This window comes from Piliocolobus tephrosceles, chromosome 13 (assembly GCF_002776525.5).
Source record: "Piliocolobus tephrosceles isolate RC106 chromosome 13, ASM277652v3, whole genome shotgun sequence".
NCBI classification, from domain to species: Eukaryota; Metazoa; Chordata; class Mammalia; order Primates; family Cercopithecidae; genus Piliocolobus; species Piliocolobus tephrosceles.
The window spans coordinates 97,911,105-97,938,907 of record NC_045446.1 but is presented as its reverse complement, the minus strand read 5'-3'; the positions used below and the strand labels follow the sequence as shown (position 1 = coordinate 97,938,907).

At 40.4% G+C, this 27,803-nt stretch overlaps 2 protein-coding genes across 6 annotated transcripts in view; one reads left to right on the top strand and one right to left on the bottom strand.

Annotated features, from left to right (window-relative positions):
* The window catches only part of ATM (ATM serine/threonine kinase), a 132,800-nt gene extending 119,211 nt beyond the window's left edge, over window positions 1–13,589 (bottom strand). For 2 of the 3 annotated variants that reach the window (XM_023208184.1, XM_023208186.3), the window contains exons 1-5: window positions 13,235–13,589; window positions 8,718–8,819; window positions 8,526–8,638; window positions 7,101–7,246; window positions 439–603 (exon numbers count right to left, since the gene is read on the bottom strand). In XM_023208184.1, coding sequence (XP_023063952.1) covers window positions 439–603; window positions 7,101–7,246; window positions 8,526–8,638; window positions 8,718–8,789 — 496 coding nt within the window. In that variant the 5' untranslated portion in view covers window positions 8,790–8,819; window positions 13,235–13,589. Of the gene's footprint in view, window positions 1–438; window positions 604–7,100; window positions 7,247–8,525; window positions 8,639–8,717; window positions 8,820–10,772; window positions 10,836–13,234 lie in introns of those variants that run through there. The other variant, XM_023208185.1, reaches the window with a different exon arrangement.
* A 172-nt stretch (window positions 13,590–13,761) lies between these two features.
* Window positions 13,762–27,803, top strand: part of LOC111540103 (protein NPAT) — a 62,691-nt gene continuing 48,649 nt past the window's right edge. For 2 of the 3 annotated variants that reach the window (XM_023208183.2, XM_023208181.2), the window contains exon 1: window positions 13,762–13,903. In XM_023208183.2, coding sequence (XP_023063951.1) covers window positions 13,867–13,903 — 37 coding nt within the window. In that variant the 5' untranslated portion in view covers window positions 13,762–13,866. The remainder of the gene's footprint in view (window positions 13,904–27,803) is intronic. The other variant, XM_023208182.1, reaches the window with a different exon arrangement.

The window sequence follows — 27,803 nt, the reverse complement described above, 5'->3', positions numbered from 1 at the left end:
GCACCCTGCCCGCTTTCACTTTTATGGTACTTCTCTCTCTTGGTTTTCTCCCTTTCTACTTAAATCATGGTTGAGTTTAGGTGTCATTATTTTGTATACCTACTGAAACCAAATATATCTGTATCACAGCACATTATCATCTCTGGTTTATTTGGGTTTTATTCTGCCACTGTCAACTCCTTGACGATGGAGATGGTATCTTTCAACTGTAATTCCAGCTCTGGTATCAGGCACCTGATATATTATTCATGACTTTATTCAGAAGCTACATAATAAATAAAAATTAAGGGTCAGGTTCGATAACCACATAATTTTACTAAAGTACTGTTAAACTGTCAGGTCACTTGGGGGATATAGACAGATATAGACAAAGTGCTTTCTTTGGTGAAGTTTCATTTCATGAGGAAAAATTCACAAATAACAACCTTCAAAACATACCTAACCACTGTTGCTGAGATATTTCACACCAGTATTTTCTCACAGAAAGAATGTCTTTGAGTAGTATGTTGCTATAATCAGCTCCGTAAACAGCACCACTAGATGAATCTTTCACTGTATCCATGATATAATTCAAGAGTTCTTGACATTTTAGCCTAGGTGCTCCTATTTAAAAATAAACAAATAAAGAAAAACATAAATTTAAACAAAAATAAAAGACACTTGGAATGGCAACTATGTAAATAATTTCATTTGGGAAATTACTATTAACTAACTTTCTTCTGTAGAGAAGAAATTGGCAAATTATGGCCCCAAGTAAAATTCAGCCAGTTGGCTGTTTTTGTAAATAACATTTCATTGGAACATAGTCACATCCATTCATTTACTTATTGTCTGTGGCTCCTTTTGTAATTAAGACAGAGATGACTACTACATGGCCTATAAAGTCAAGAACATTTACTATCTGGCCTCTTTACACAGTAAATTTGCCAGTGCCTCTTTTATAGGAATATATAGCAAAAACAATCTTTTTTTTTTTTTTTTTTTTTTTTTTTGAGATAGCATCTTGGTCTGTCGCAGTGGCACAATCTCAGTGCACTGCAGCCTCCACCTCCCAGGTTCAAGTGATTCTCCCACCCCAGCCTCCCAAGTAGCTGAGACTACAGGTGTGCACCACCACGCTCAGCTAATTTCTGTATTTTTAGTAGAGACGGGGTTTCACCATGTTGGCCAGGCTGGTCTTGAACTACTGACCTCAAGTGATCTGCCCACATCGAAAAGCAATCATTCTTAAACAACTAAAACCTTAATAATTCACAATTTCTGGTGTTAGACCAAAAATGATCCCAAGCTTTTTGGCACTCTTTATGAAGAATGAATTTATTAGAATAACATAAGATTACAAGGAGAACATTTACTTTGGAAAGCAAAATTAGTTCTAAGTCCTATAATAGCATTTATGGAATACAAATACCTCAGGTTGTAATTTGTTTTTTTTTATGACAGGGTCTCGCTCTATCACCCAGGATGGTGTGCAGTGGCATGATCACACCCAAAGCAGCCTCAACCTTTCAGGCTCAAGGGATACTCCCACCTCAGCCTCGTGAGTACCTGGGACTATAGATGTTGTGCCACCATGCCCAACTAATTTTATAAATTTTTCATAGAGACAGAATCTCTCACAATGTTCCCCATGCTGGTCTTGAACTCCTGAGCTCAAGGGATTCTCCTGTCTTGGCCTCCCAAAGTGCTGAGACTATAGGTATGAGCCACTGTGCCTGACCCCTGTAGTCATTTTTAACAGCATATTATTTACTTATTAGAGATTCTGAAAACTCAGCGTTACTAGACACATATTCTTGAAGGTAACAAAATTACATTTAAAAATAATTTAATTCTCATTTTCAGTAAATTATATTTATGTCACAGCAGAAATGCTATTTTTCAATACTGACAATCTTAAAATTGAATATATTTATTGCTATAACTATGAGCAGAGCACAACTCATGTAAATATGAATATATTCTGGATTAGGGTTTTCATATGATGAAACTAGTTATATTCACAAGTATCAGACTATGGTAAATAAATATACAGTGATATAACTGTAAAACCATCTTCACTTATGGCTCATTTCATAATTTTAGGCACTGTCCAGTTATGAAATGCACAACCATGTGATCCTTTTTTCTAGTACCCTGTGCATCTCTCTTATAGTCCTTGTAACATTTTTCTAATCTAAAACATCCATTGCATTATTAGATCTTTAAGGAAAGGAATTAATCTCTATATTCTGACATAAAAGCCCAGTGACTGCCCTAATAACAAATGCTCAATAAAAATTAATTTGTGTTGAATAACTACAGAAATTAATATTATAATAAAATCTTATTTTTCTATGTCCTTTATCCCAATATATCTCCCTCCCCTACCAAATATGAGAAGTATTTCAAGTAATGTGTTGACATTTTTTCATTGTTTTGCTTGTTTTTGAGACAGAGTCTCACTCTGGCACCCATGCTGGAGTGCAGTGGCTCCATCATGACTCACTGCAGCCTTGACCTCCTAGACCTAAGGGATCCACCCACTACAGGCAAGCACCACTGCACCTAGCTAATTTTTTAAGTTTTTGTAGAGATGGGGTCTCCCTATGTTGCCCAGGTTGGTCTCAAACTTCTGGTATCAAATCTTTCTTAAGAGTACAACTAAGTTGCCTGCAGAGACTTTTTTTTTTTTTTTGGACACAGGATCTCACTCTGTCACCCAGGTTGGAGTGCGGTAGCATGATCTTGGCTCACTGCAACCACTGCCTCCTGGGCTCAAGCGATCTTCTTCCGTAAAGGTGGGACTATAGGTGGTCACCACCACACCTAGCTAGTTTTTGTGTTTTTGCAGAGACGAGGTCTCACCATGTTACCCAGGTTGGTCTCAAAATCCTGTGCTCAAGCAATCCGCTTGCCGCGGCCTCACAAAGTACTAGGAGTAGAGGCATGAGCCACTGTGCCCAGCCGACCTGCAGAGACTTTCAGGAATCTTAGAGAACTTAACATTTTTCACAGCTGAGTTTTACATTATCTAGACTCTATTTAAGCTTTGTACAAAAGCAGACAAATGCTAACATAAAGAATTGAACAGGCTGGGCACAGTGGCTCACGCCTATAATCCCAGCATCCCCTTGGGACAACAAGGCGGGTGGATCACTTGAGGTCAGGAGTAAGAGACAAGCCTAACCAACATGGTGAAACCCCATCTCTACTAAAAATACAAAATTAGCTGGGCATGGTGGGGCATGCCTGTAATCCCAGCTACTTGGGAGGCTGAGGCGGGAGAGTCGCTTGAGCCCAGGAGGCTGCAGTGATCCGAGATGGTGCCATTGCACTCTAGCCTGAGCAACAAGAGCAAAACTCTGTCTCAAAAAAAAAGATAAGAAAAGAAATGAACAACAGGCTGGGTGTGGTGGCTCACACCTATAATCACAGCATTTTGGGAGGCAGAGGCAGGCAGATCACTTGAGGCCAGGAGTTTGAGACCACCCTGGCCAACATGGCAAAACCCTCACCTCTACTAAAAATACAAAAATTACCCGGGCCTGGTGGCGTGTGCCTATAGTCCCAGCTACTCTAGAGGCTGACGCAGGAGAATCGCTTGCGCCCAGGAGGAAGAAGCTGCAGAGAGCCGAGATTGCACCACTGCACTCCAGTCTGGGCAACAAAGCAAGACTCTGTCTCGAAAAAAAAAAAAAAAGGAGAGAAATCATTATATTTGCTTACTTGTTTCTTCTCAGCTGCCTTTTACTTCTTTTTTTCTAATCTCTATTTCTTTCATCATACCTTGGATACCAATATTAAGCAAGAGTGGCAAAGTCTAGACATATGTTAAATTCCCATCAACCCTCCAATCGTTTGGGGAAAGAAAAAAAACTGAGGTGGGGTGAGGGAATAGTAACTCCCTGGTTTTGCCCCAAGATTAAAAAGGTTTAAGTTACAAAGTCAAATTTGAAAGAAAAGGAAGCTGTAAATAAAAACACACATTTTCAACTACTTAAATGACCTGCACTGATAATTTTACCATCTCTTTTTTTTTTTTTTTGAGACGGAGTCTCGCTCTGACGCCCGGGCTGGAGTGCAGTGGCGCGATCTCGGCTCACTGCAAGCTCCGCCTCCCGGGTTCCCGCCATTCTCCTGCCTCAGCCTCCCGAGTAGCTGGGACTACAGGCGCCCGCCACCGCGCCCGGCTAGTTTTTTTTTTTTGTATTTTTTAGTAGAGACGGGGTTTCACTGTGTTAGCCAGGATGGTCTCGATCTCCTGACCTCGACCTCGTGATCCGCCCGTCTCGGCCTCCCAAAGTGCTGGGATTACATCTCTTTCTTATAAACAACACGCTGATGCATTTTCAAATGTAATCTCCTTTGCTAATTTTGCAATTAAAAGGTTTGCTCACTGCAAGGCAAAACTACTGTACACGCTGCAAACTTTTCTGGTGGGTTACAAAATTGACGTGTTATCTTTCTCTCACATTCAGTAAGTACCTACTACATCCCAGCGTTACTAGCAAATACAATATTTTACTGGATACAAAGTTACCACACAGAGCAAAGTGGGTGCAGAATATTTCGGAGTAGTTTTCCTTTGTCTCTGCTGGAGTCTCTGACGAGGGGCTGAAGTTATCCACACAAGCTGGCATCTCAGGGGAGGTGGAAAATTGACTAAACAATTATACTTTGCCCTCAAGTCTCATACCACCATTCTGAAATATCATTCACTAATAATCTGCATACTTGTACTAAATATTTACTAATTTGGATGCTCTCCTGATTTTTTTTTTTTTTTTTTTTGAGACAGTTTTGCTCTTGTTGCCCAGGCTGGAGTGCAATGGCACGATCTCAGCTCACTACAACCTCCACCTCCCAGGTTCAAGCAGTTCTCCTGCCTCAGCCTCCCAAGTAGCTGGGATTATAGGCACCCGCCACCACGCCCAGCTATTTTTTGTATTTTTAGTAGAGATAGGGTTTCGCTATATTGGCCAGGCTGGTCTCGAATTCCTGACCTCAGGTAATCCGCCTGCCTCAGCTTCCCAAAGTGCCGAGATTACAGGTGTGAGCAACCGTGCTCCAGCCTCCTGATTCTTAAGAGTTGGTATCACAAAGCAACATCTTTATCTGTGAAGAGCCCAGGAGTCCCTGAACACACATTTCTGCCTCTAACTTTTCAGTATGTATAAAGCCCATTTCCTTACAAAAGCTTACCAGGATCCTGCATTTTGGTTCCAAAAAATCAACTCTTCACAATATTAATTGTACAAGTTAAAGATGGGAACTATCTGCCTCATCAGGAGAAAAAAATCTTTTTTTGGGTTTTTTTTTCCCTCAAATCATAGTAAGTACAATGTCAATTAAGTGTTGGTTCTGACAGCCAAGGAAGCTCACATGATCTTAGAATGAATTAGTAAAAGTACAGAATGAAAGATAAGCAAGACTTGCTTCTCTCTGTACTAATCAGAATATACCTAAAAGATGGAGTCCTGGCCAGGTGCAATGGCTCACGCCTGTAATCCCAGCATTTCAGGAAGCCAAGGTGGGAAAATCACTTGAGGTCAAAAGTTGAGACCAGCCTGGCCAACACAGTGAAACCCTGTCTCTAATAAAAATACAAAAATTAGCCAGACATGGTGGCCCGTGTCTATAGCCCCAGCTACTTGGGAGGCTGAGGCAGGAGGATCACCTGACCCCGGGAGACGGGGATTGCAGTGAGCCAAGATCATACCACTGCACTCCAGCCTGGGCTACAAAGCAAGATCTTGTATTAAAAAAAATGAGTCCCACACTTTTTGTTTTTCTAGCCTCTTCCCTGTACGTAGAGGCCCACACTTCAAGACAGATAATTAAACTGAAGAATATTCAGAGGAGAGTGGTATGACACCTAGGTCACATGGGCTAAAGACAGTGAGTTTATGAACTTCAGAGATGAGGACTCAGGAAATATTGTGGCTACCTTCAAACATCTCTAAGGATGTCACACTAAAAAAATAAACAGGAGTTTTTGATATACTCTCAGAAGGGAGAAGCAGTAACAAAAGACAGGTTTTTAATACTTTTTTTTTTTGAGAGTCTCGCTCTGTTGCCCAGGATAGAGTATAGTGGCGTAATCTCAGCTCACTGCAACCTCTGCCTCCCGGGTTCAAACAATTCTAGTGCTTCAGCCTCCCAAGTAGCTGGAATTACAGGCATGCACCACCATGCCCAGTTAATTTTTGTATTTTTAGTAGACATGGGGTTTTGCCATGTTGGTCAGGCTGGTCTCGATCTCCTGACCTCAGGTGATCTGCCTGCCTTGGCCTCCCAAAGTGCTGGGATTACAGGAGTGAGCCACTGTGCCCGGCCAGTTTTTAATACTCTTAATACTATTCAAAGATGGAAAAGAAAGCCTTGAAAGTATATTCAATCATTAAGACTGCACTTCTACCTAAAGGCTAGGAACGTATAGAGGGCATCCAAGACTGGGTAGTTAAAACAGTAATTTTTAATTCCTTCACTGGGCATGGCGACTCACATCTGCAATACCAATAACTAGGGAGGGGGAGGACTGCTTGAGGTCAGGAGTTCAAGATCAGCCTGGGCAAAACAGTGAAATAACATCAACTAAAAAAAAAAAATTAGCCTGGCATGGTGATGCACATCTGTAGTCCTAGCTACAAGGAGGCCAAGACAGGAGGATCACTCAGGAACTGAGAAGCTTGAGCCTGCAGTGAGTTATCATCACACCATTGCACTCCAGCCTGGGTAACAGAGTGACGCCCTATCTCTTAAACAAATAAATCCCTTCAATCCTCAGATTTCTGTGATTAGTTTCCCCAAATATTTGAACCAGTAATATTAAAAATCAGGCTGGCCTGAGTGCAGTGGTCTTTACAACTAATTGATCACAACCAGTTACAGATTTCTTTGTTACTTCTCCACTCCCACTGCTTCACTTGACTAGCCTTAAAAAAAAAAAAAAAAACCTTTTAATAAAAATAAAAATCATTATATGAACTTGCACTCAATTTTTAATCTTATTATATTTAGAACTTATGCAACAGTTAAGTCCTTAAAATGATCTGAAAAAAAACCCACGAAACAGTAATCTGTTAAGCCATTTATTTATAATTTATAACACCACTTACTTCTATTTGCACATTTGATGAAGTATTTGACCAAACTCCCGATTTCCTGCATCTTTTTCTGCCTGGAGGCTTGTGTTGAGGCTGATACATTTGGTTTTGCTATTCTCAGACATTCTGTTTCTTTCTGAATATATTTCTGTAAAAATCTTCAAGAAAACAAAATACAATTTCAGAAACTCATTGAATCCTTAAATTATAATAATTTCAAAAGCTGTTCATGCCATCACAAAAAGCAACTTTTAAACTACCTTTCTTAGATTACTATACCAGCTGAATAAAACAAATAAAACAATTAAATCTCTCTTTCAAGGCCTAACGCCTACAAGACCAATTTAATGTCTGGTTTGCGAAGTCCTTAATCTTCTATGACTTTCTACTGCTTTACTGCCTGCTTTCTAAATTTATCATTAAAAGTTTACAGTGCTAGTAAGGACCCTCTCAATCCTCTCTCAACTCCTTCTGTTATTCTGTACTGGATCTACCTCTTTCTTAGGCAGTTGGTAATGTTGCTAGCCATTAAATGAAGCCTGCCTAGAAGATACTCATAACTAGCCAGGAGTGCCAAGTACATATTTGACCTACCAGATCAGCTTATACAAAAGAGTATTCATCTTCAGGTTATATTTGTTGTATTTAAAATAAACTAGAAAGCCAGAGGAAAAAGAGCATGTATGTTTCATTTTATATGCATTCAAATCTGCAAGTCAATCTAATACCAAATAGGAGCTAAAAATAAAACAGAATCTGTTGTAAACACTGAAGGACAACTAAATACATACTTCTTCATGACAACAAATGTTATTTCTAGTTTATTTAATACTCTCAGTATTTAAAATACTTTATTCATCTTTCCTAATTCTTACAATCTGTTTCTAGTTATAAATGGATTTCATGGTTGAAAATGATGTCTCAATGTAAAAATGCATCAACCCTGTTGGTTTAACTGATTGCTGTCCCAGCAATCAGTTGTTTTTTTTCATTGTTTGAGGTTTTTTTGTTTTTAACCAAATTCATATACAAGTATTCCAATCTTCCTTTTACTTGTTTTATTACAATTTAACACATGGCATTTACTTATAATCAGAGCAATATTTAAAGGTGTGAAAGTAATATCCAAACATTTATTATAATTTTTTTCTCTAATCTGAAGTCTTGTGAACTAATTAAAATGAGAGAAATTCTCTCTCAATTTTGAGTGAGATATGTCTAAAACATTTTATTGAAGAAATAATTTATAATTTTTAAGTTTATGAACATGCTTTAAAAATTATGTTTTGGATAAATATTAAATGCCAAATTCATATGCAAGGCATAATGATACATAAGAAACAAAGACAAATGTTAAGACACACAAAAATAATATCACAACAGAAATAAATATGAAAGAGAAAAATGAAGACAGTAAAATAAATTTGAATAGAATACCTAAAAACAGCATCCCAATTCAAATATTTTCCTTGTTTGGAATCTGAATGCCGATCTAGATGTATAATTGTTTCAGGATCTCGAATCAGGCGCTTAAATTTCTCAACTTCTTTCTGAAAATAAAAAGGAAATAATAATGGGTTACTAATCACACTTATTTCAAGGAAAAATTGAATTTAAGTAATTTACTACCTTTCGTTCTGTAGCTCTATCATGTTCTAGTTGACGGCAGCAAATAAGCAGATCATTAAGTGCTAGACTCATGGTTCACAATTTCAGAATACACATCACTGTCTGCAAAAAAAAAAATATAGGTATATATATGTATATGTACATATATGCATATAGAGGTGTGAAAAAATGTGTATATATAATTATTTTATACTGCAGTATTTATAGATTTAACCGCACAATTAGAAGCATATTCTCATCAAAGGCACAATAATTTTTCTTAACATTTCCATATTTAAAATGAGATTTTCTTAAAATCTATACAAGAAATGCTGTAACACAAAAATGTTTGCCTTGCTTGTAGTGGTAGCAGGATTAAAATAAAAGTATAATTTACACTGGGTGCGGTGGCTCACGCCTGTAATCCCAGCACTTTGGGAGGCCAAGGTGGGAGGATCACAAGGTCAGGAGTTCGACTAGACTGGCCAATATGTTGAAACCCTGTCTCTACTAAAAATACAAAAATTAGCCGGGCTTGTTGTCGCGCGCCTGTAATCCCAGCTACTCAGGAGGCTGAGGCAGGAAAATCGCTCAAAACCTGGAGGCAGAGCTTTCAGTGAGCCAAGATCGAGCCACAGTACTCCAGCCTGGGCGACTGAGGAAGGCTCCGTTGGGGTGGGAGATGGGGGAAGTATATTTACTTTTATTACTCTGAGACCAAAGAAACATGACATTTAAATTCAGACATGAAAGATAAATAGAAAACAGCCAGACAAATAAGGAAATGAGTACTCAAGAATTTAACACTGACAATGAATTATTTAAAAGCACTCTTGGCCGGGCGTGGTGGTGCATGCTTGTAGTCCCAGCTACTCAGGAGGCTGAGGCAGAATAATCACTTGAACCCGGGAGGGAGAGGTCGCAGTGAGCAGAGATCGCACCACTGCACTCCAGCCTGGTGACCGAGCAAGACTACGTCTCAAAGAAAAAGAAAAAAGCACTCTTGCTCATATGGAGAGATGTGTCATTTTGCTGAGCCAAAGGCTTAAAACATGCTTTGGAGCTGGTAAGTAGGAGGCTAGCAGAGCTAGTAAGCTTTGCCTACCACTTCCATCTCAACTGGTAATTAAGGTTCTTATTGAACACATAATGATAGGAGTAAAATATTTGCTTTAAAAGGAAATTCTATGCTATGGTGGTATCTTTTGCAAATGTCAAGGATCAACTATGTTTTACTATGTCTTGATTCCACTGTAGTAGCTCTCTTCTTTTGGGGGCTTCTGATATAATCAAACTCTCTTTTGATGTCCTTCAAAAAGATCTAGTAAGAACAGCATTTCAACATGGACACAAAGATGGGAAAAACAGACACTGGGGACTGTTTGAGGGAAGGAAAGAGAGGGAGGTATGGCTTGAAGCGCTACCTATCAGGTACTATGCTCACTACCTGAGTGACAGGATCATTCGTACACCAAGCCTCAGCAACATGCAATTTACCCATGTAACAAACCCACACATCTACCCCCAGAACATAAAATAAAATAGAAAAGAAAAAAGAAACAGCATTCTGTTTTACTAGTTCTGATCTAAACCTTTATATGATACAAAGAAGTTTTTTTATTAGACTATGAATGTCTGTAAACAGAGAAAAAACACATATATTCATGTATATTATACCTACACATACCCACATCTCAAGATGTAAAAAGGTAGGGAAACTCCTTCTCCTATCCATCCATCTAAATTCTACTTAATCTTTCAAGATCAAGTATGTTTCTCTGCCCCGATTCAATCTCACAGAATCTCAAAATTGGGAGGAACTAAGAGACCAGGTCCAATCTTCCTATAAAGGAAGGAATGTCTCCTACAAAATGAATGCCCTGTCTTTGAATATTCTCAGTAAGAGTTGACTACCCAGGCCTGGCGCAGTGGCTCATGCCTGTAATCCCAGCATTCTGGGAGGCTGAGGTGAGCATTTCACAAGGTCAGGAGTTCAAGACCAGCCAGCCTGGCCAACATGGTGAAACTCCGTCTCTACGAAAAACACAAAAATTAGCCAGGTGTGGTAGCACATACCTGTAATCCTAGCCATTGGGGAGACTGAGGCAGAAGACTCACTTGAACCCAGGAGGCGGAAGTTGCAGTTAGCTGAGTTCTCACAATTGCACTCAGCCTGGGCGACAGAGCAAAAATCTGTCTCAAAAAAAGAAGAAAAAAAGAAAAAAAGAGCTGACTACCCATTTTATTAGCAGACGGTTCTGATTCTCTTCTCCTTTTGTATTCACTGGTGGTTCTTCCGACCTCCCCCATCCCCCATCACTATGACAACCTCCACTTTACTCTGCTACAGATTACAGATTGTTATTTGAGTCCTTTTCATTTAATTATATACTTCCTGTGAACAAGTATTATCATTTTTGTTTTTCTATTCCTTATGGTTTTATCTAGGAGTCTTCTTACTTCTTCAATTTCAGCTTAAAGCCCTCTTGAGTCAATAAGGAAAATTAAGCTGGTAATGTAACCAACGAAAATACCTCAGCAATATCCAAAGAACCATAAGGGTTGGCACCTTTATTGCTAAATATACTAAAGATTTGCCACTTCCCGGAAGAGGCAGCCCTAAACTTGACTTTTTTTTTCCCCATGGTGTGACTTCTTTGAACTTGTTTTTCTCACCTTCAGTTTCTTAATGATTACTTTGAAGAAAACAAAACAGTTCAGTATTATCTACATAAACAGAAGATGTTCGTTCACTGATAGATGCAAACAATATTTACGACGTATAGGTGGACAAATAATGAACTAAACAGATACAAATCCTACCCTCATGGAGTCATATCTGGGCAGCAGAGTGACAGTAAACAAGTAAACTGATAAATCAATGCATAATTCCAAATTGTAATGTATGCCTCTGAGGAAACAAAAATACAGTGATAGAAAATAACCGTAGAGAGGATCATTTTAGATAAATTGTCAGGGAACATATCTCAGAGGAGTTTATCATAAAGCCAAGATCTGAACTAACTGGTGCCAAACCAAAAAAGGGCTAGAGGACCAACACTCCAGGGAAGGAAACTAGCACAGCCAAAGGGTTCTACAATGTAAAAGCACATAGTACGTTGGCGGAACTGAAAGAAGGCAGAGGAACTATTAGGTAATCAACTAGAGTATGAGTGTCACCACATAAAGATGAACTTCATTTATACATTAATCCAGAATATCTAGGTTCCACTCAAGGTTCAAATGAAAAGAGACAGATTTCCTACTTCCTACGAGCCTCTGGATTGACGAATTCAATGTTCCTTTTTAGATCTCAACCAAGTTGACCCCTTTGCAGAACTTGTCAATGACGCTTATATCCCATCTTCCTAGAAATAACTCTGCCCTTGGCATGTCATTCTTTTCTAGTGCTAAGGAGTGTGGCCTCTGTAGTCAGATTGTGTTAGTTCAAATCCTGGTTCAGCCACTTACAAACCGTATAATCTAGGGCAAGTTCACTAATCTCTTCAAACCTCAGTTTCTCAATGAGAAAAGGAAAAACAATACTAGTACCTACCTCTATGAGTTCCTGTAAGGAACCATATACATGCTTACGGTGCCCTGAAACACAGCAAATATTAGCAATGATCATATTCCCTTCCTTTATGACTGTTTTGAAAGTCTTCTGATAGCTCTTCTTCCGCTCATACCTCAAAAACAGCTTTGTTTTCTTGGTCTCATCCATTCCTACGACTTCAGCAGTTGAAAACCCACAAAATATATTTCATTCAATGCCAGACCTCACTCTGGAGCTTCAGGGTCCTTCTACACTTTGTGCCTTTACACGCATTTTTCCTTCCATCTGGAAGGCTTCTACCATCTGCCAAGGTAACACTGCGAGGTCTCACCACAAACTGAATTGATAGTCTCAGGCTGAGTTTGCAGAGAACCAGTCACTCCTCTACCATCAGAGTACTCCCCTATCACATACATTATCATCTATTGCAGTTGTCTTTCTACTTATCTGTACCTGGTAACAACAGTAGCTAACGCTCACGAGTGCTCACCGCAGGTCAAGATTATCTCACTTATCTTCACAAGACAGGAGAGAGAGGCCACACGAGTGACAGTCAGAATTCCAACTCCAGCCGTATGCTTCCAGAGCCCAAGCTCTTAACCGCAAGGCTGAAGTTGAAATATCAATCAATGCTCGCTGACTGAAAGTACTAAATACGAGAGCGAGATCAAAAGATGACTAGTCAAGTCGCGTAGTTAAATCTGAACCCTAAGGCGACACGAAAAGAGGATGAGCAGGAGGGAGGGTTCAATTCAGGGCGTTTAAAAGGATGAGGTTATTGGCCAAGTCCGCTAGGAACCCGAAGAGAGGCCGGGAAAGATGGAGTGAGGAGAGGAATCAAGGGAAAGATGGAGTGAGGAGAGGAGTCAAGGGCCGCTCTGGAGGGGTGCATGAGATTGGGGGTCTGGGGAGAGGACAAACTGGATCGCACGCGACTGAATTTTCCAACGCAGGAGCCTCTGCGTTGCCTCTGCGCCCCTACCGTTGTACTCGGAAGGTCAAAGTGGTATCAACCACGGCGATGGCTGCAGCGCAGATCCCGGCTCTTTTCGCCACCTCCCGCGGCGAGGGCTTCTTTTCCCCGTTAGCCACGCAGATACCTACTCCCGCTTCCGGTTCAAACCCTGCGTAACTGCACAGCGCCCACTTCTGGAAGAAGAAGCAGGGCCGAGCGGCAGTAGAGCACGGTGTGCCCATGCGCGCCAAGCATCACGCGGTCTCCGCGCTCAAAACACTCCCCCAAAACATCCGGCCCGTCGGAGCAAATGCGCCTGCGCCCTGTCCACCAATGGCCAGCGACCTAGCATTTGCTGCTTGCCCTTCAGCTCGGGCTCCGGGGTTCTCACCCACCCTCCTCACCCTCTTCATCCCCGCCCCTCCAAGTCTGAGGACGGAAGTGACGACAGTTCCAAAGGCGAACGGAGGCGGGTTTCATTTCGGCGCCTTTCTTTCTCTGGCAGAAGCGATTGGCTGGCGTAAAGCGAAAGAGGCGGGACAAATTGCCGCGGGTTCAGTACCGCCACTGGAACCGGGAGATGCGGCGCAGGAGCTGTCGCTGTGTTTGCTTTAACCTGAGTCTTGTTCCTTATTGTGGTTCCAGCTACGGTTTTCATCATGTTGTTACCCTCGGACGTAGCCCGGCTTGTATTGGGTAAGCGCGGGCGCGGAAAGGAGGGTTATTGGCCCCGGCTGTGCGGGACACAAGGACCTTTGAGGCCAAAGGTTTTCCCTGGGTGGGGAAGCTTTGGGGTTTTGCCTCCCAGCTTACGAGTTGATACTGGCGGTGATTCTTCGTCACTCGGAGGTTCTAGGCAGTTTAAGCCTCTTTGTATGTAGATACTTCTCTTCAGAGGCTGCGTGGCGAGGGGAAGGCCGAGGGGAAGCTCGAGGTGGAACACCTGGGCCAGGATTCGGAGGGAAAGTTAGGCCTCCACAGCTAATTAGGACCCCTGAAAGAGCGTTTGTCTGCATGACGGACGGGTTGCGTGTGCTTCAACCTTGGGCGCACTTTCCGTGGTTCATTGCTGGGACGAAAATAGGGCAAAGAGGGACTTCCCCGGCCCCCCATCTTTGTAGGGAGACCTTCCTGCCGCCCTTTTAATTACCCGCCCTTATAACTACGAATTTGGGAGTAAGGGTGATCTTCCTTCTCCATCCTCCACGCAATACGTAGTCCAGTGTAGAGATGTGAAGTGCTACTTGCATATTTTAAAACAGCAATTCCTATACCTTTGATCAGCAAAAAATTTCAGAGGGTTAATTGCCTTAAATTAGTTGAACGTTTTCTAGCCCTAGTTTCACCTTCATTTGAAGAGGGGTGGTTTGTGGGTCACTTGTCTGTCAGGGTGTATTGTCTGTGTGAGAAACGGGTTTTGTTGTTTGTCCCCTGAAAGAATAAAGAGGATTGTACTACAGGGGACGAGAGTCACGTAAAGCTCAAAACCCGAGCCAGTGATTTACAGACGTCGTATGCTACGTCCTTAAAAGTAAATGGCAAGCATCTGTGATGAAACCTCCCGTAGTATTCGCAGCCATTACTACCATTATTTTATTGTTCGGAAAACCCATTTGTCTTGTGCCTCTTTTAAATGCCCAGCGCTGTCCACAAAAATGTTATTTGCGTAGGGCTCTTGATAAGCACATTTTGCAGGAAACGTTAAACGGAAATGGTTCCACCATCCATTTTTGAAGAAACTAATGACAAGTTTAAACTAATGTTTTGTTAATGTCTGGTTAATCTTTTGCTTAAGAATTCTGAGTTTTGGCAGTTTGGTAATCTAGTTGAGTTTCGGTAACTGTAGTCTTAAACATGATTTCTCAGCCTCAGTACTGTTAACATTTTGGGCCTCATAATTCTTTATTGTGGGGAGCTATCCTGTGCTCAAACATTGTAGGATGTTTAGCAGCATTCCTGGCTTCTATTCACTAGATTACAGTAGGACACCGATTCCCCACCCTGCCCTTACCCACTTGTGATTAGGGAAAATGTCTGTAGGTGTTGCTAGTATGTCCCCTGGAGGGCAGAATCATCCCTAGTTAAGAAAGTCCTAAGAAAGCAGTATCATTTTCTAATTGAAATAATTCGCATCAATTTGTGAGTATTCTTTCTCCACAAACCAGCTACTCTGCTGACTTCCTGCTTTTCATTTAATGGACAAAAAACGCCAGCCATGGTTTTCTTACTTTAAAAATCTTTGTCATTCACATTCCATTTTCACTGCTACCAGTCCCGCGATGTGCCTGCCATTACTTCTCTTTTGGACTTCTGTCATGGCTTCCCAGATAGTTGTCCTTGCAATTCATTTTATTTACTGCTGTCACAAATCTCCCTGAAGCGTTCACACTATACCTTTTATTCTGAAAGTTGAGATAAGTCTGTTCTTACTAAAAATTTCAAATGTGCAGGAGTATACAATACAAAAAAAAAAAGCCTCTCCATGCCTAATGCTCTTACTTTTGTTATTTGTCATTATACATCTTAAATATATACATATCGTGTGTATCTTTCTCATACCAGGTTTATTATTTACTCATGATTCTTCTATCAGTACCCCCTTCCCATCTTCAGCTCCTCTTGTTCCTGGCCCCTTCATAATGTTTTTTCCAGCAAATCTTTGGGTGCTTAATGTGTTCCAAACACTATGCCAATTGCTGAACATAGAGAAGTAAGTTTTCCCCCCTTAGTGTTCAGATAATTAGGGTTTTTTTACTCTTAAACATGCACACACACAAAAACACTTTTCTGGACCCCAGTAGACATTAGACACAAATTAAACAGGACGTTCTGGCTGATGTTCTGTGTCACCCTTTCACAAGTCAAATGTATTCAAAAAACAAAGAATTCCATTAGTTGCTGTTCTTCACCTACTTTTTATCCTTCAGGATACTGCCCTCTGACTTTTGCATCTCACTACTCCACTTAAGTAGCCCTTGTTGCCTTTTTGGGATTTCACAAAATGTATGGAACAGAATACATCAAAGTGTTGTTTATTGCCTCTGGGCTATCAGTTCAGTTTTTATCCATTTATTCAAGGTGATCTGTGGAACTGATCCTACTTACCTCTCCAGCTTGATCTCAACTTCTTAACATCTGCTTTATGCTACAGACATGCCAAACGAATTGAAGTTTCTTTGGATATTCTTACGTATATTCTACGTCTCTTTGTCTTCCCAGTACACTTGCATTCAAGGTTCGGGTCACACCTGATCTCTGAAACTTCTTTCAGCAAATATAGTTAGTACTTTCTTAAATGTTGCCACAGCATTGTACTTCTGTTACAGCCTTATCATGTCTTATTGTAGTTGTGTGTTTACTTTTTTTGATAAAATATACATAACAAAATTCACCATTTTAAAATGTATAGTTCTTAAAGCCCAAAATAATGAGTTTGTTGTTGTTGTTTTTGTTTTTATTGTACAGATCAGTAGTGTTAACTGTGTTGACATTGTTCTACAACCATCACTACCATCAGTTTCTGGAACTTTTTCATCTTCCCAATTTGAAACTTGCTTTTTTGTTTTATTAGTAGTCTTAGTCATGGATGAATGGACAAGCTTCAAGAGTTCTGGGAGTCCCCAAAACTATCATCTGTAAAGGTTTTCTTAAATAGATTTGTTACCTTCTGTATGAGACAGTATGCATTAAAAAAAAAATAGAAACCACTCTGAGTATTTAACATGGAAAGATTTAATGAGAGAATTGGTTACACTGGTGAGAGAAAAACTAAGACACCCAGCAGCTTACAACTAAGGCATCTCAATGGTTAGTGACAGTAGGAAGCCACTACGCTAATGATAAGGAGAGAGGAAGCAACCAAGAGGCTGAGTTGACTGTGTGGAACATGGAAGACTTGCCTGATGAGGGAGTGGTAGTCATAGAGGAGACTACTGAGGCACAAAGGGAATGGGGGGAAAATGTGGCTGCTTCCTCCTGCCCTCCAGCTTCCCACCAGTGCTTCCTATTTACTGAGCCCAGTCAGTAGCAGGCTGACAAGAGCTTGGGGAACATTGCCTATATAGAGTCAAGCTTTATGTTATAGAGTAGAGAGCAACAGAAGAGTCAAGAACGTATTTGAAGTCAAACAGGACCAGAACTGACACACCCCTAACAGGTCAAGAGCTGCTGGTTCTATTCACCTTTGTATCACCAAAACATAGATATTTAATAAAACATTTGCAAAAGTATGGCTGTGATTATGACACTCCCCTTTGTTTATTGAATAATATATGTACTCCTTGCTGTCTAAAACTTTTCATGATCCTTACCCGCTTTGTCTTTTCTGTTGTATCTCCAGCTCTTCCCTTTCATAAACTGTGCTGCATCCAAACTGGACATGTTCCCCAAATATGCTTGCATGTATGCTTTCTGTCAGCTTCTTTGGGATTCCCAGCCATCCTTCAGAACTCATCTGCACCTTCAAACATCACATAATTTCCAAGCTTAGTAGTGGTTTCTCCAGCCCCTCCCTTCTCGTGAAGTAAATCAGCTCTATTTTCTTACCATTTTTGCTTTGCATCACAGTTATTTGTGTATATATCTTCTATCTCCAAGTAAGTTGTAACTTTATAGACAGAAACCTTGTCCCTGTTATTTATGGATCTAGTAATATAAGGCACCATAAGGTAAGGCTTCCTAAGAATTATTTGCATGCTTAAAGGACATTAAATTACTAATTTTTCTAGGGAAATAGAATATGTGAAGGAAATGTTTTCACATACCGTGCTTTACTATCTCTTGCTTGCTTTAAACCTCTCTTTATCTTTCCCTCTCTACAAGTAGGAAGAAAAAATACTCTTCATATAGTTAGGATTTTGTCCTTTCCTCTCTTTTTCAGTTGGGTTTACCCTTCAGTTTATTTAGTTACTCATTACCACCTCCACTTATAATAAAAGTAGGCTGAAGATAGTATTATGTTAAGAAAGAAACTCAAGCATACTTTCTTACCTATTCGGGCACCTTTGTCAGTTTACACAAAAAAAATACATTTATTCTTAAGTTGTTTTTAGGAATAAAAGGAAAAAACGGTAATAACTAATACTAGTTATAGGATAACCATTTGTATTATACTGATAAGAGATGATTAGTGCCTAGTTTGTATTTTCTGTTTTATTAATTTATTTATTGAGGTGGCGTTTCACTCTTGTCATCCAGGCTGGAGAGCAGCAGTGAGATCTCGGCTCACTGCAACCTCCACCTCCCGGGTTCAAGTAATTCTTCTGCCTCAGTCTCCCAAGTAGCTGGGATTACAGGCGCTCGCCACCACGCCCGGCTAATTTTTGTATTTTTAGTGGAGACGAGGTTTCACCATGTTGGCCAGGCTGGTCTGGAACTCCTGACCTCAGGTGATCCACTCGCCTTGGCCTCCCAAATGCTGAGATTACAGCCATGAGCCACCGTGCCAGGCCTGTGTTTTCATCATGTTTGGATTTTCATTCATCTAACATCTGAGATTTAGAATTAATTTGTGCCTAAAATTTCCCATTACCTGACTGAGAATTGGTTATAGTCAGATACTTAATGATGATAAATAAACATTTTGTAGGCAGATACTAATCATATATATATAGTAAGGCCTAATTTAATAGTATTAATAGGTTCAATAGGATCTTGAAAACTGCAACTTTAAGCAAAATGATATATAATCAAACTAATTTTACAATAGGCTAACTGATAAAAGAATTTCTTCAGCATATTTTTGGTCACAAAAATGTCACCACACTTGTAAATAAAGTCCAAAACACTTCTAATATTAAACATTGAAATAAATGTAAGCTATACATACATTTAAGAAGGATTAATAAAAACAAGATAATTACCCAATTAGTCCAGTTCAAGGTTGCAGGTAGCTAGAGCCTATCCCAGCAGCTTAGGGTGCAAGACAGGAACTAACCCTGGGCAGGATGTCATTCTGTTGAAGGGAGCACTTCCACACCCACATACATTCACTGACGCTCACACTATAATAATTTAGACACACCATTTAACAACATACACGTCTTTGGACTGTGGGAAGAAACTAGTGTACCTGGAGAAAACCCATGCAGGCATGGGGAAAATGTGTAAACTCCATACATAACAGTGTCCTCGGCCAGAAATTGATTTTTTTTTCCTCATCAGCAATATAACAAAAACATTGAACAAAATGATGGTATTTGAGGACTTGGTATATGATGACCAATGAACATGAGAGTAGTCAACTATGTACTACATTGTTTTGGAACTTTTGGGACACAACTAAACCAGAATACATCAAGTCTAATCTAAAATGAGAACTCAATATTGCCAAAGTTGAGTATATTTCTAAGAGCAGAGGATAGTGTATCCTAGATGTTACTATTTTGAGATGCATTATAACTTAAACACTTATTATAGAAGTAATCTATCCTTTAACAGTCTCATCTCGTGTGTGCTATACAGAGGTATAATGTTTTATGAAATGCCATGCATTATCTGTGATGATTCCTTTCCAGGTTACGCTAGCACAAATGACAGTATTTTTCTGAAAAAGGTTAACTGTATCACTGTATTCTGTCTAGGGCATTGTTTCTCAACCTTTATTTCATTACACAGCTTTAAGGAAACTTCTTAGGCTTTTTTTTTTTTCCCTGACCCTCCTCCCCACATGAAATTGTAATGTTTTAGTGTCTTAAGTATATTGTATATGTTTATATATCATGTATATCTGTGATTTATGCATAAAAAGAGGGAGGGAGATTTTCTTCATTGCTCCCTGTCCCAGAACCAGTTTTCACCCTCTTAGGGCAGTATCACTCCTTTTGAGAATGCATGGTCTAGGGAAAAGCAAATCTACTTCAAGGTAGATATAAATCTACTGCAGATCTATAGTATATTTTAATACCACCATCTATCAGATGTCCCCAAGTGACTGAATGCATCTAGGGTGATAAGTACTTGAAACTCCACCACGAAAAGGAAGTATATTTGAGGTCTTCAATTTAAATCTTGAAGCATATGAGGAAAAAGCTCCAACTGTCCTAATTTCAAGGTGATTCTAATAGTTTATAGATGTTTTAAATTTTTGTGTTTACAAAAAGCTAGTAACAGCTAACTCACCTATTCCAAATATTATAATTGTCAGAAAGCCAGCCATCATAAAAATTACTTTTCAGCCAGCTGTAGTTTTCACAAAAAGGGAAGAAAACATTGCATTGTATCTTTGATCTAATTAATTTCACATCTGTGATTTGATGTTCAATGATAGAAAGATTGAAGTCATGTTATCTGAGATAAAGCTTTCTTCAGATATCCAAATGTTTTCTCCAAAACACAATGCCATCGGGTTTTGATGTGTATATTTGTTTGTTTTTTCTTATTAGCAAGAGGTTGGAAAACAGATTCATCCACTACAAGTAGAGAGTGGTGAGTTGATTCCCAAATCACAGCTAGGGCGTTGCCTGTAATGAGATGACCATATTCTTGCCCTTTCCTTTTTAAAACCTTGGTGTAGAATGACTTTGTAGGCCATCTATTAGTTTTTTCACCTGTTGGACCTGGTTAAAGATACAGTTCCAGGTGTAGAGGGTAGACCCTTATAAAGTTGGAAGAGATCTTAGAAATAATTTCTTTTTTTATCTTTTAAGTTCAGGGGTACATGTGCAGTTTGTTATATAGGTAAACTTGTGTCATAGCGGTTTGTTGTACATATTATTTCATCACCCAGGTGTTAAGCCTAGAGCCCATTAGTTATTTTTCCTGATCCTCTGCCTCCCACACTTCACCATCCGGTAGGCCCCAGTGTGTGTTCTTCCCTCTATGTGCCCATGCGTTCCTATCATTTAGTTCCCACTTACAGTTTTAGTAGCTAATGAATACTTGTTGACAATTATGCCAGCACTGAGATAAGTGTACTTCAAAGGAAAGTATAAGGGAATACTTATAAACATTAAGTAATACCTGTAAGGGAATATTTAGTAGTGGGGAATAGGGAGTAATTTTACTAAACTGTGAAGAATGAGTTGAAGATAGCTAGGCTGAGAAAAGATTAGCTGCCCAAGCAAAGGAAATGGAATATACAGTGGCCTTGAAATACAATCAATGGTATATCTGTGGGACTGAAAGACCAGTTTGGCTGGAAGCAATAAAATGGCAAAACATAGGCTGAAGAGGAAATTAGGGTACGAAGCAAGTAGAACCTCATACGACACGTTAAAAATTTGGAATCATAGGCCGGGTGCAGTGGTTCACACGTGTAATCCCAGCACTTTGGGAGGCCTAGGCAGGCAAATCACCTAAGGTCAGGAGTTCCAGACCAGCCTGGCCAACATGGCAAAACCCTGTCTCTACTAAAAATATAAAAGTTAGCCAGGCATGGTGGCAGGCGTCTGTAATTCCAGCTACTTGGGAGGCTGAGGCAGGAGAATCACTTGAACCTAGGAGGCAGAGGTTGCAGTGAGCCAGGATCGCACCATTGCGCTCCAGCGTGGGTGACAAGAGCAGGACTCCAATTAAAAAAAAGAATTGGAATCATATTTTTTTCATCGAGATATGATGCACATACTACAAGATATGAAATTGGTTGGTTTTCAGGGTATAAAAATCCAGGATATTTGTGGATTCATAATGTGCAGATATCACCACTTATTTCAATATTTCCATCACTCCAAAGAGAATCCTTATACTGTTAAGTCACTTCCAATTCCCCCTTCCCCTGTCCTCTGCCAACCTCAAATCTACTTTCTGTGTCTATACATTTGCCTTGCCTGGACATTGCACATTAATGAAATAGAATTTTGGCTTTTTGTGTCTGACTTTCACATAGCATAATGTTTTCAGCATTATTCCATGTTGTAGCAGATACTAGTACTTCATTCCTTTTTATAGCTGAATATTTCATTATATGAATATGCCATATTTTGTTTGTCCATTCATTAATGGACACTGTTAGGAAGAACGCAGGCCAGGTATAATGGCTCACCCTATAATCCCAACACTTGGGAGGCCAAGGCAGGAGGATTGCTGGAAGCCAGGAGAGCGAGACCAGCCTGGGCAGCATACTGAGACACCCCATCTCTACCAATAAATAAGTAATTAGCTGGGCATTTGTTTGGTGGTACATGCCTCTAGTCCTAGCTACTGGGGCAGCTGAAGTGGGAGGATCAGCCCAGGAGTTCAAGGTTATAGTGAGCTATGATTGTGCCACTCTGCTCCAGCCTGGGTGACAGAGTAAGACTCCATCTCTGAAAAAAAATAAAACTGACCATAAATGTTTGGATTCTATGCTTCAGAATTGACTAGTTAAATAAGAAAGATCTGGATTTTTTATTTTGTTTCACTAATTTATGGGTCAAACTTCATGCCAGTATATCGTCTTGATTACTGTAGCTTTATAGTAAGTTTTGAAATTGGTAAGTGTAAGTGCTTCAACTTTTCCTTCATTTTCAAGAATTATTTTGGCTATTCCAGCCCCCTTGTATTACCTTAGGAGTTTTAGGATCACTTTGTCAATTTGTGCACAAAAGGCAGTTGAGATTATGATAGGAATTGTGGTGAATGTATAGGTGAATTTTGGGAGTATTTAATTTTTAACAGTATTGAACCTTTCGGTCCATGAACACAGTATGTCTTTGCATGGATTTAGGTCTTTACATTCCTCCATTGATGTTTTCCAGTTTTTAGTATGCAGGTCCTTTACTTTTGTTAAACTTATTCCTAAGTATTTTATTTCTTTTGATGCTATTGTAACTAGCATTGCACTCTTAATTTTTGGTTGTTCATTGCGATTGATTGACTTTTATATATTCATTGTGTATTCTGCAACCTTGTTGAAGTCATTTATTAGCTCTAATAGTTTTTGTTTTGTTTTGTTTTGTTTTTGAGACAGAGTTTAGCTCTTGTTGCCCAGGCTGGAGTGCAGTGGCTCAATCTCGACTCACCACAACCTCTGCCTCCCGGGTTCAAGTGATTCTCCTGCCTCGGTCTCTGGAATAGCTGGGATTACAGGCATGCGTCACCTTGCCCAGCTAATTTTGTATTTTTAGTAGAGCCAGGGTTTCTCCGTGTTGGTCAGGCTGGTTTTGAACTCCCGACCTCAGATGATTTGCCAGCTTCGGCCTCCCAAAGTTCTGGGTTACAGGCATGAGCCACCATGCCTGGCCTAGGGAGGTTTCTTCTTTTTTTTGAGACAGTCTCGCTCTTGCCCAGGCTGGAGTGCGGTGGCACCATCTCAGGTCATTGCAACCTCCACCTCCCTGGTTCAAGTGATTCCCCTGCCTCAGACTCCCTAGTAGCTGGGATTAAGGTGGACGACACCATACCCAACTCATTTTTTTGTATTTTTAGTAGAGACAGGGTTTCACCATGTTGGCCAGACTGGTCTTGAACTCCTGACCTCAGGCAATCTGCCTGCCTTGGCCTCCCAAAGTGCTGGGATTATAGGCACAAGCCATGGTGCCAAGCCTCTAACAGTTTTTTTTAATGGCTTCCCTAGGATTTTCTGTATAAGACATGTCATCTGCAAATAGGGGTAATCTGACTTTTTCATTTCCAATCTGAATGCTCTTTTTTTTTTTTTTTTTTTGAGATGGAGTCTCGCTCTATTGCCCAGGCTGGAGTGGAGTGGCACTATCTCAGCTCACTGCAACCTCTGCCTCCCGGATTCAAGCGATTCTTCTGCTTCTGCCTCCTGAGTAGTTGGCATTACAGGCATGCAACGCCACACTGACTAATTTTTATATTTTTAGTAGAGATGGAGTTTCACCATGTTGGGCAGTCTGGTCCGGAACTCCTGACCTCAGGTGATCCGCCCACCTCGGCCTCCCAAATTGCTGGAATTACAGGTGTGAGCCACCGCACCCATCCTGGATGCTTTTTATTTCAAGTTTTTTCCTAATTGCCCTGCCTAGAGGACACATGCGATGTTTAATAGAAATGACAAGAACAGACATTCTTACCTTTTCCCTGATCTTATGGGGAAAGCTTTCAATTTTAGACCATTGAAGATGATGTTACTTTGCTTTTTTTTTTTTTTTTTTAAGTAGATACCTCTATCAGGTTGAGGAAATTTCCTTTTATTTCTAGTGTTTTTATCATGAAAGGGTGTTGGAATTTGTCTTTTTTGGTTTCTTTGGTAGTGTTTTGTTTTGTTTTGTTTTGTTTTGCTTTTGAAACAGGTTCTTACTCTGTCTTCCAGGCTGAACTACAGTGGCATGATTATGGTCCACTGCAGCCTCAGCCTCCCAGGCTAAAACTATCCTTCTACCTCACCCTCCCAAGTAACTGGAACTATAGGCATGTGCCACCATGCCCAGCTAAATTTTTAATTTTTTGTAGAGATGGGGGGGTCTCACTACATTGTCCAGAATGGTTGGATTTTGTTCAGTTGCTCTTTTTCCATGATAATGTGACTTTTGTGTTTTACGCTGTGAATATAGTATATTACACTGATTTATTTTTATTCAACCAACCTTGCATTACTGCATTAAATCCCACTTGGTCATGGTGCATCACTGTTTTTCATATGTTGCTGGATTTTAATTGCTAGTGTTTTGTTAAGGATTTGTTTTTCCTGGAGACAGAGTCTCACTCTGTCACCTATTCTGGAGTGCAGTGGCACAATCATGGCTCACTGCAGCCTTGACTTCCCAGGCTTAAGTGATCCTTCCATTTCAGCCTCCTGAGTAGCTGGGACCACAGGTGCACACCACCATGCCCAGCTGACTTTTGTATTTTTTGTAGAGATGGTGTTTTGCCATGATGTCCAGGCTGGTCTGGAACTCCTGAGCTCAAGCAGTCCTCCTGCCTTGGCCTCCCACAGTGCTACTCTCGCCCTACAGGCGAGAGCCACTGTGCCCACCCTGTTGAGGACTTTTATGTTCACTTTGTTTCTTTTTTTTTTTTTTTTTTTTTTTTAAGACAGAGTCTCGCTCTGTTGCCAAGCTGGAATGCAGTGGCTTGATCTCGGCTCACTGCAACCTCTGACTCCCTGGTTCAAGCGATTCTCCTGTCCCAGCCTCCCAAGTAGTTGGGATTACAGGCACACACCACCAGACCGAGCTAATTTTTGTATTTTTAGTAGAAATGGGTTTTCACCATGTTGGCCAGAATAGTCTCGATCTCCTGATCTCGTGATCCGCCTGCCTCGGCCTCCCAAAGTGCTAGGATTATAGGCATAAGCCACTGACCCCGGCCCCTGTGTCCACTTTCATAAGGAATATTGGCATGTAGTTTTGTGATGTCTTTTCTGGTTTTGGTATCAAGGTAATTGGTCTGTAAGAATGAGTTGAGAAGTCCTCTCCTACTATTTCAAAAAGAGTTTGTAAAGGATTGGTGTTTCATTCTGTGTTTTGTAGAATTCACCAGTGAGGGCATTTGATCCCAGCTGGGCTTTTCCTTGTGAGAAGTTTCTTTATTACAAATTCCGTTTCTTTACTTGTTATAGGTCTATTCAGGTTTTCTGTTTCTTCTTGAGTCAGTTCTCGTAGTTTGGGTCTATTAGTCCGTTCTTGTGTTTCTATGAAGAAATACCTGAGAGTGGGTAACTTATAAAGAAAAGAGATTTAATTAGCTTACAGTTCTTTAGGTTTTGCAGGAAGCATGGTGCTGGCATCTGCTTGCCTTCTGGAGGCCTTGGGAAGCTTAATAATCATGGCAGAAGGTGAAGGGGGAAGCTGGCCTCTCACATGGCAAGAGTGAGAGCAAGAGAGAAAGAGGTGTCACACACTTTTAAATGACCAGGTCTTGTGAGAACTCACTATCTCAAGGATAGCACCAAGGCATGAGGAATCTGCCCCTGTGACCAAAACACCTCCCACCAGGCTCCACCTCCAACATTGGGGATTACAATTCAAGGTGAGATTTAGCAGGAGCAACATCTAAACTATGTGAGGGTCTTTCTAAGAATTACCCATTTCATTTAGATTCTCTAAATTGTTGAGATAACAACTGTTTATACTATTCCTTTACATTCCCATTTATTTCTATAATACTGATAGTAATATCCCCTCTTACTTTTGAGTACTCTTGTTTTTTTGGTTGGTCTAGCTATAGAATTGTCAACATTGTTGACCTTTTCAGAGAACTAGCTTTTGTTTTTATTCATTTTTCTCTGTTTTTATTTGTTTCATTTATTTATACTCTGCTTATTTCCTTCTGCTTTGCTCTTTTTCTAGTTTCTTAAGGTAGATGATGCGGTTATTGAATTTTTTTTTTTTTTTTTTTGAGATGGAATCTCGCTCTGTCACCCAGGCTGGAGTGCAGTGGCACGATCTCTGCTCACTGCAAGCTCCGCCTCCCGGGTTCATGCCATTCTCCTGCCTCAGCCTCCCGAGTAGCTGGCACCACAGGTGCCTGCCACCACACCCAGCTAAATTTTTGTATTTTTAGTAGGAACAGGGTTTCACCGTGTTAGCCCGGATGGTCTTGATCTCCTGACCTCGTGATCCACCCGCCTTGGTCTCCCAAAGTACTGGGATTACAGGCATGAGCCACCACGCCTGGCCCAATGTGGTTATTGATTTTAAATTTTAAGGTTTTTGTTTGTTTGTTTTGAGACAAGATCTCAGTCTGTTGCCCACACTATAATGCAGTGGTACGATCATAGTTCACTACAACCTTGAACTCCTGAACTACTGGGACTATAGGCACATGCCAGCCCACCTACCTAATTTAAAGAGACTTTTTTAGACACAGGCTCTTGAACTCCTCACCTCATGGTACCCTCCTGCCCCAGCCTGCCAAATAGCTGGGATTATAAGTGTATGCCACCATGCTTGGCTTATATTTTGGAGTCTTGCCCTGTCACCCAAGCTGGAGTGCAGTGGCATGGTCTCAGCTCACTGCAGCCTCCACCTCTCAGGATCACCCAATTCTCCTGCCTCAGTCTCCTGAGTATCTGGGATTACAGGTGCCTGCCACCATACCTAGTTAATTTTTTGTATTGTTAGTAGAGATGGAGTTTGCCGTGTTGGCCAGGCTGATCTCAAACTCCTGATCTCAGGTGATCTTCCTGCCTCAACCTCCCAAAGTGCTGGGATTACAGACGTGAGCCACTGTACCTGGCATCTCTTTTTTAAACACAAGTGTTTATAGCTGTAAATTTTCCAGTGTGCACTGCTTTAATTGCATCTCATAAATTTATTGACACTTACTTCATATTCTAATATATGGTCGACCCTGGAAAATGTTCCATTTACAGTTGAGAAAAATACGTATTATGCTGTTTTTGACTGGAGGGTTCTATAGATATCTGGTAGGTCTAGTTGCTTTACAGTTTAAATTTTCTGTTTATTAATCTTCTGCCTAGTTGTTCTATGTATTACTGAAACTGTGGTATAGAAGCCTTCAACTTTTATTGTTGAATTATCTGTTTCTCCCTTCCCTTCCATGAGTTTGCTTAATACTTTGGGCTCAGTTAGGTGTATTTGTGCTTTTAAGTGTTATTTCTCTTTTTTTTGAAGATATAATATTTTGTATTTTTAGTAGAAATGGGTTTTCACCATGTTGGCCAGAATAGTCTCGATCTCCTGATCTCGTGATCCGCCTGCCTCGGCCTCCCAAAGTGCTAGGATTATAGGCATAAGCCACTGACCCCGGC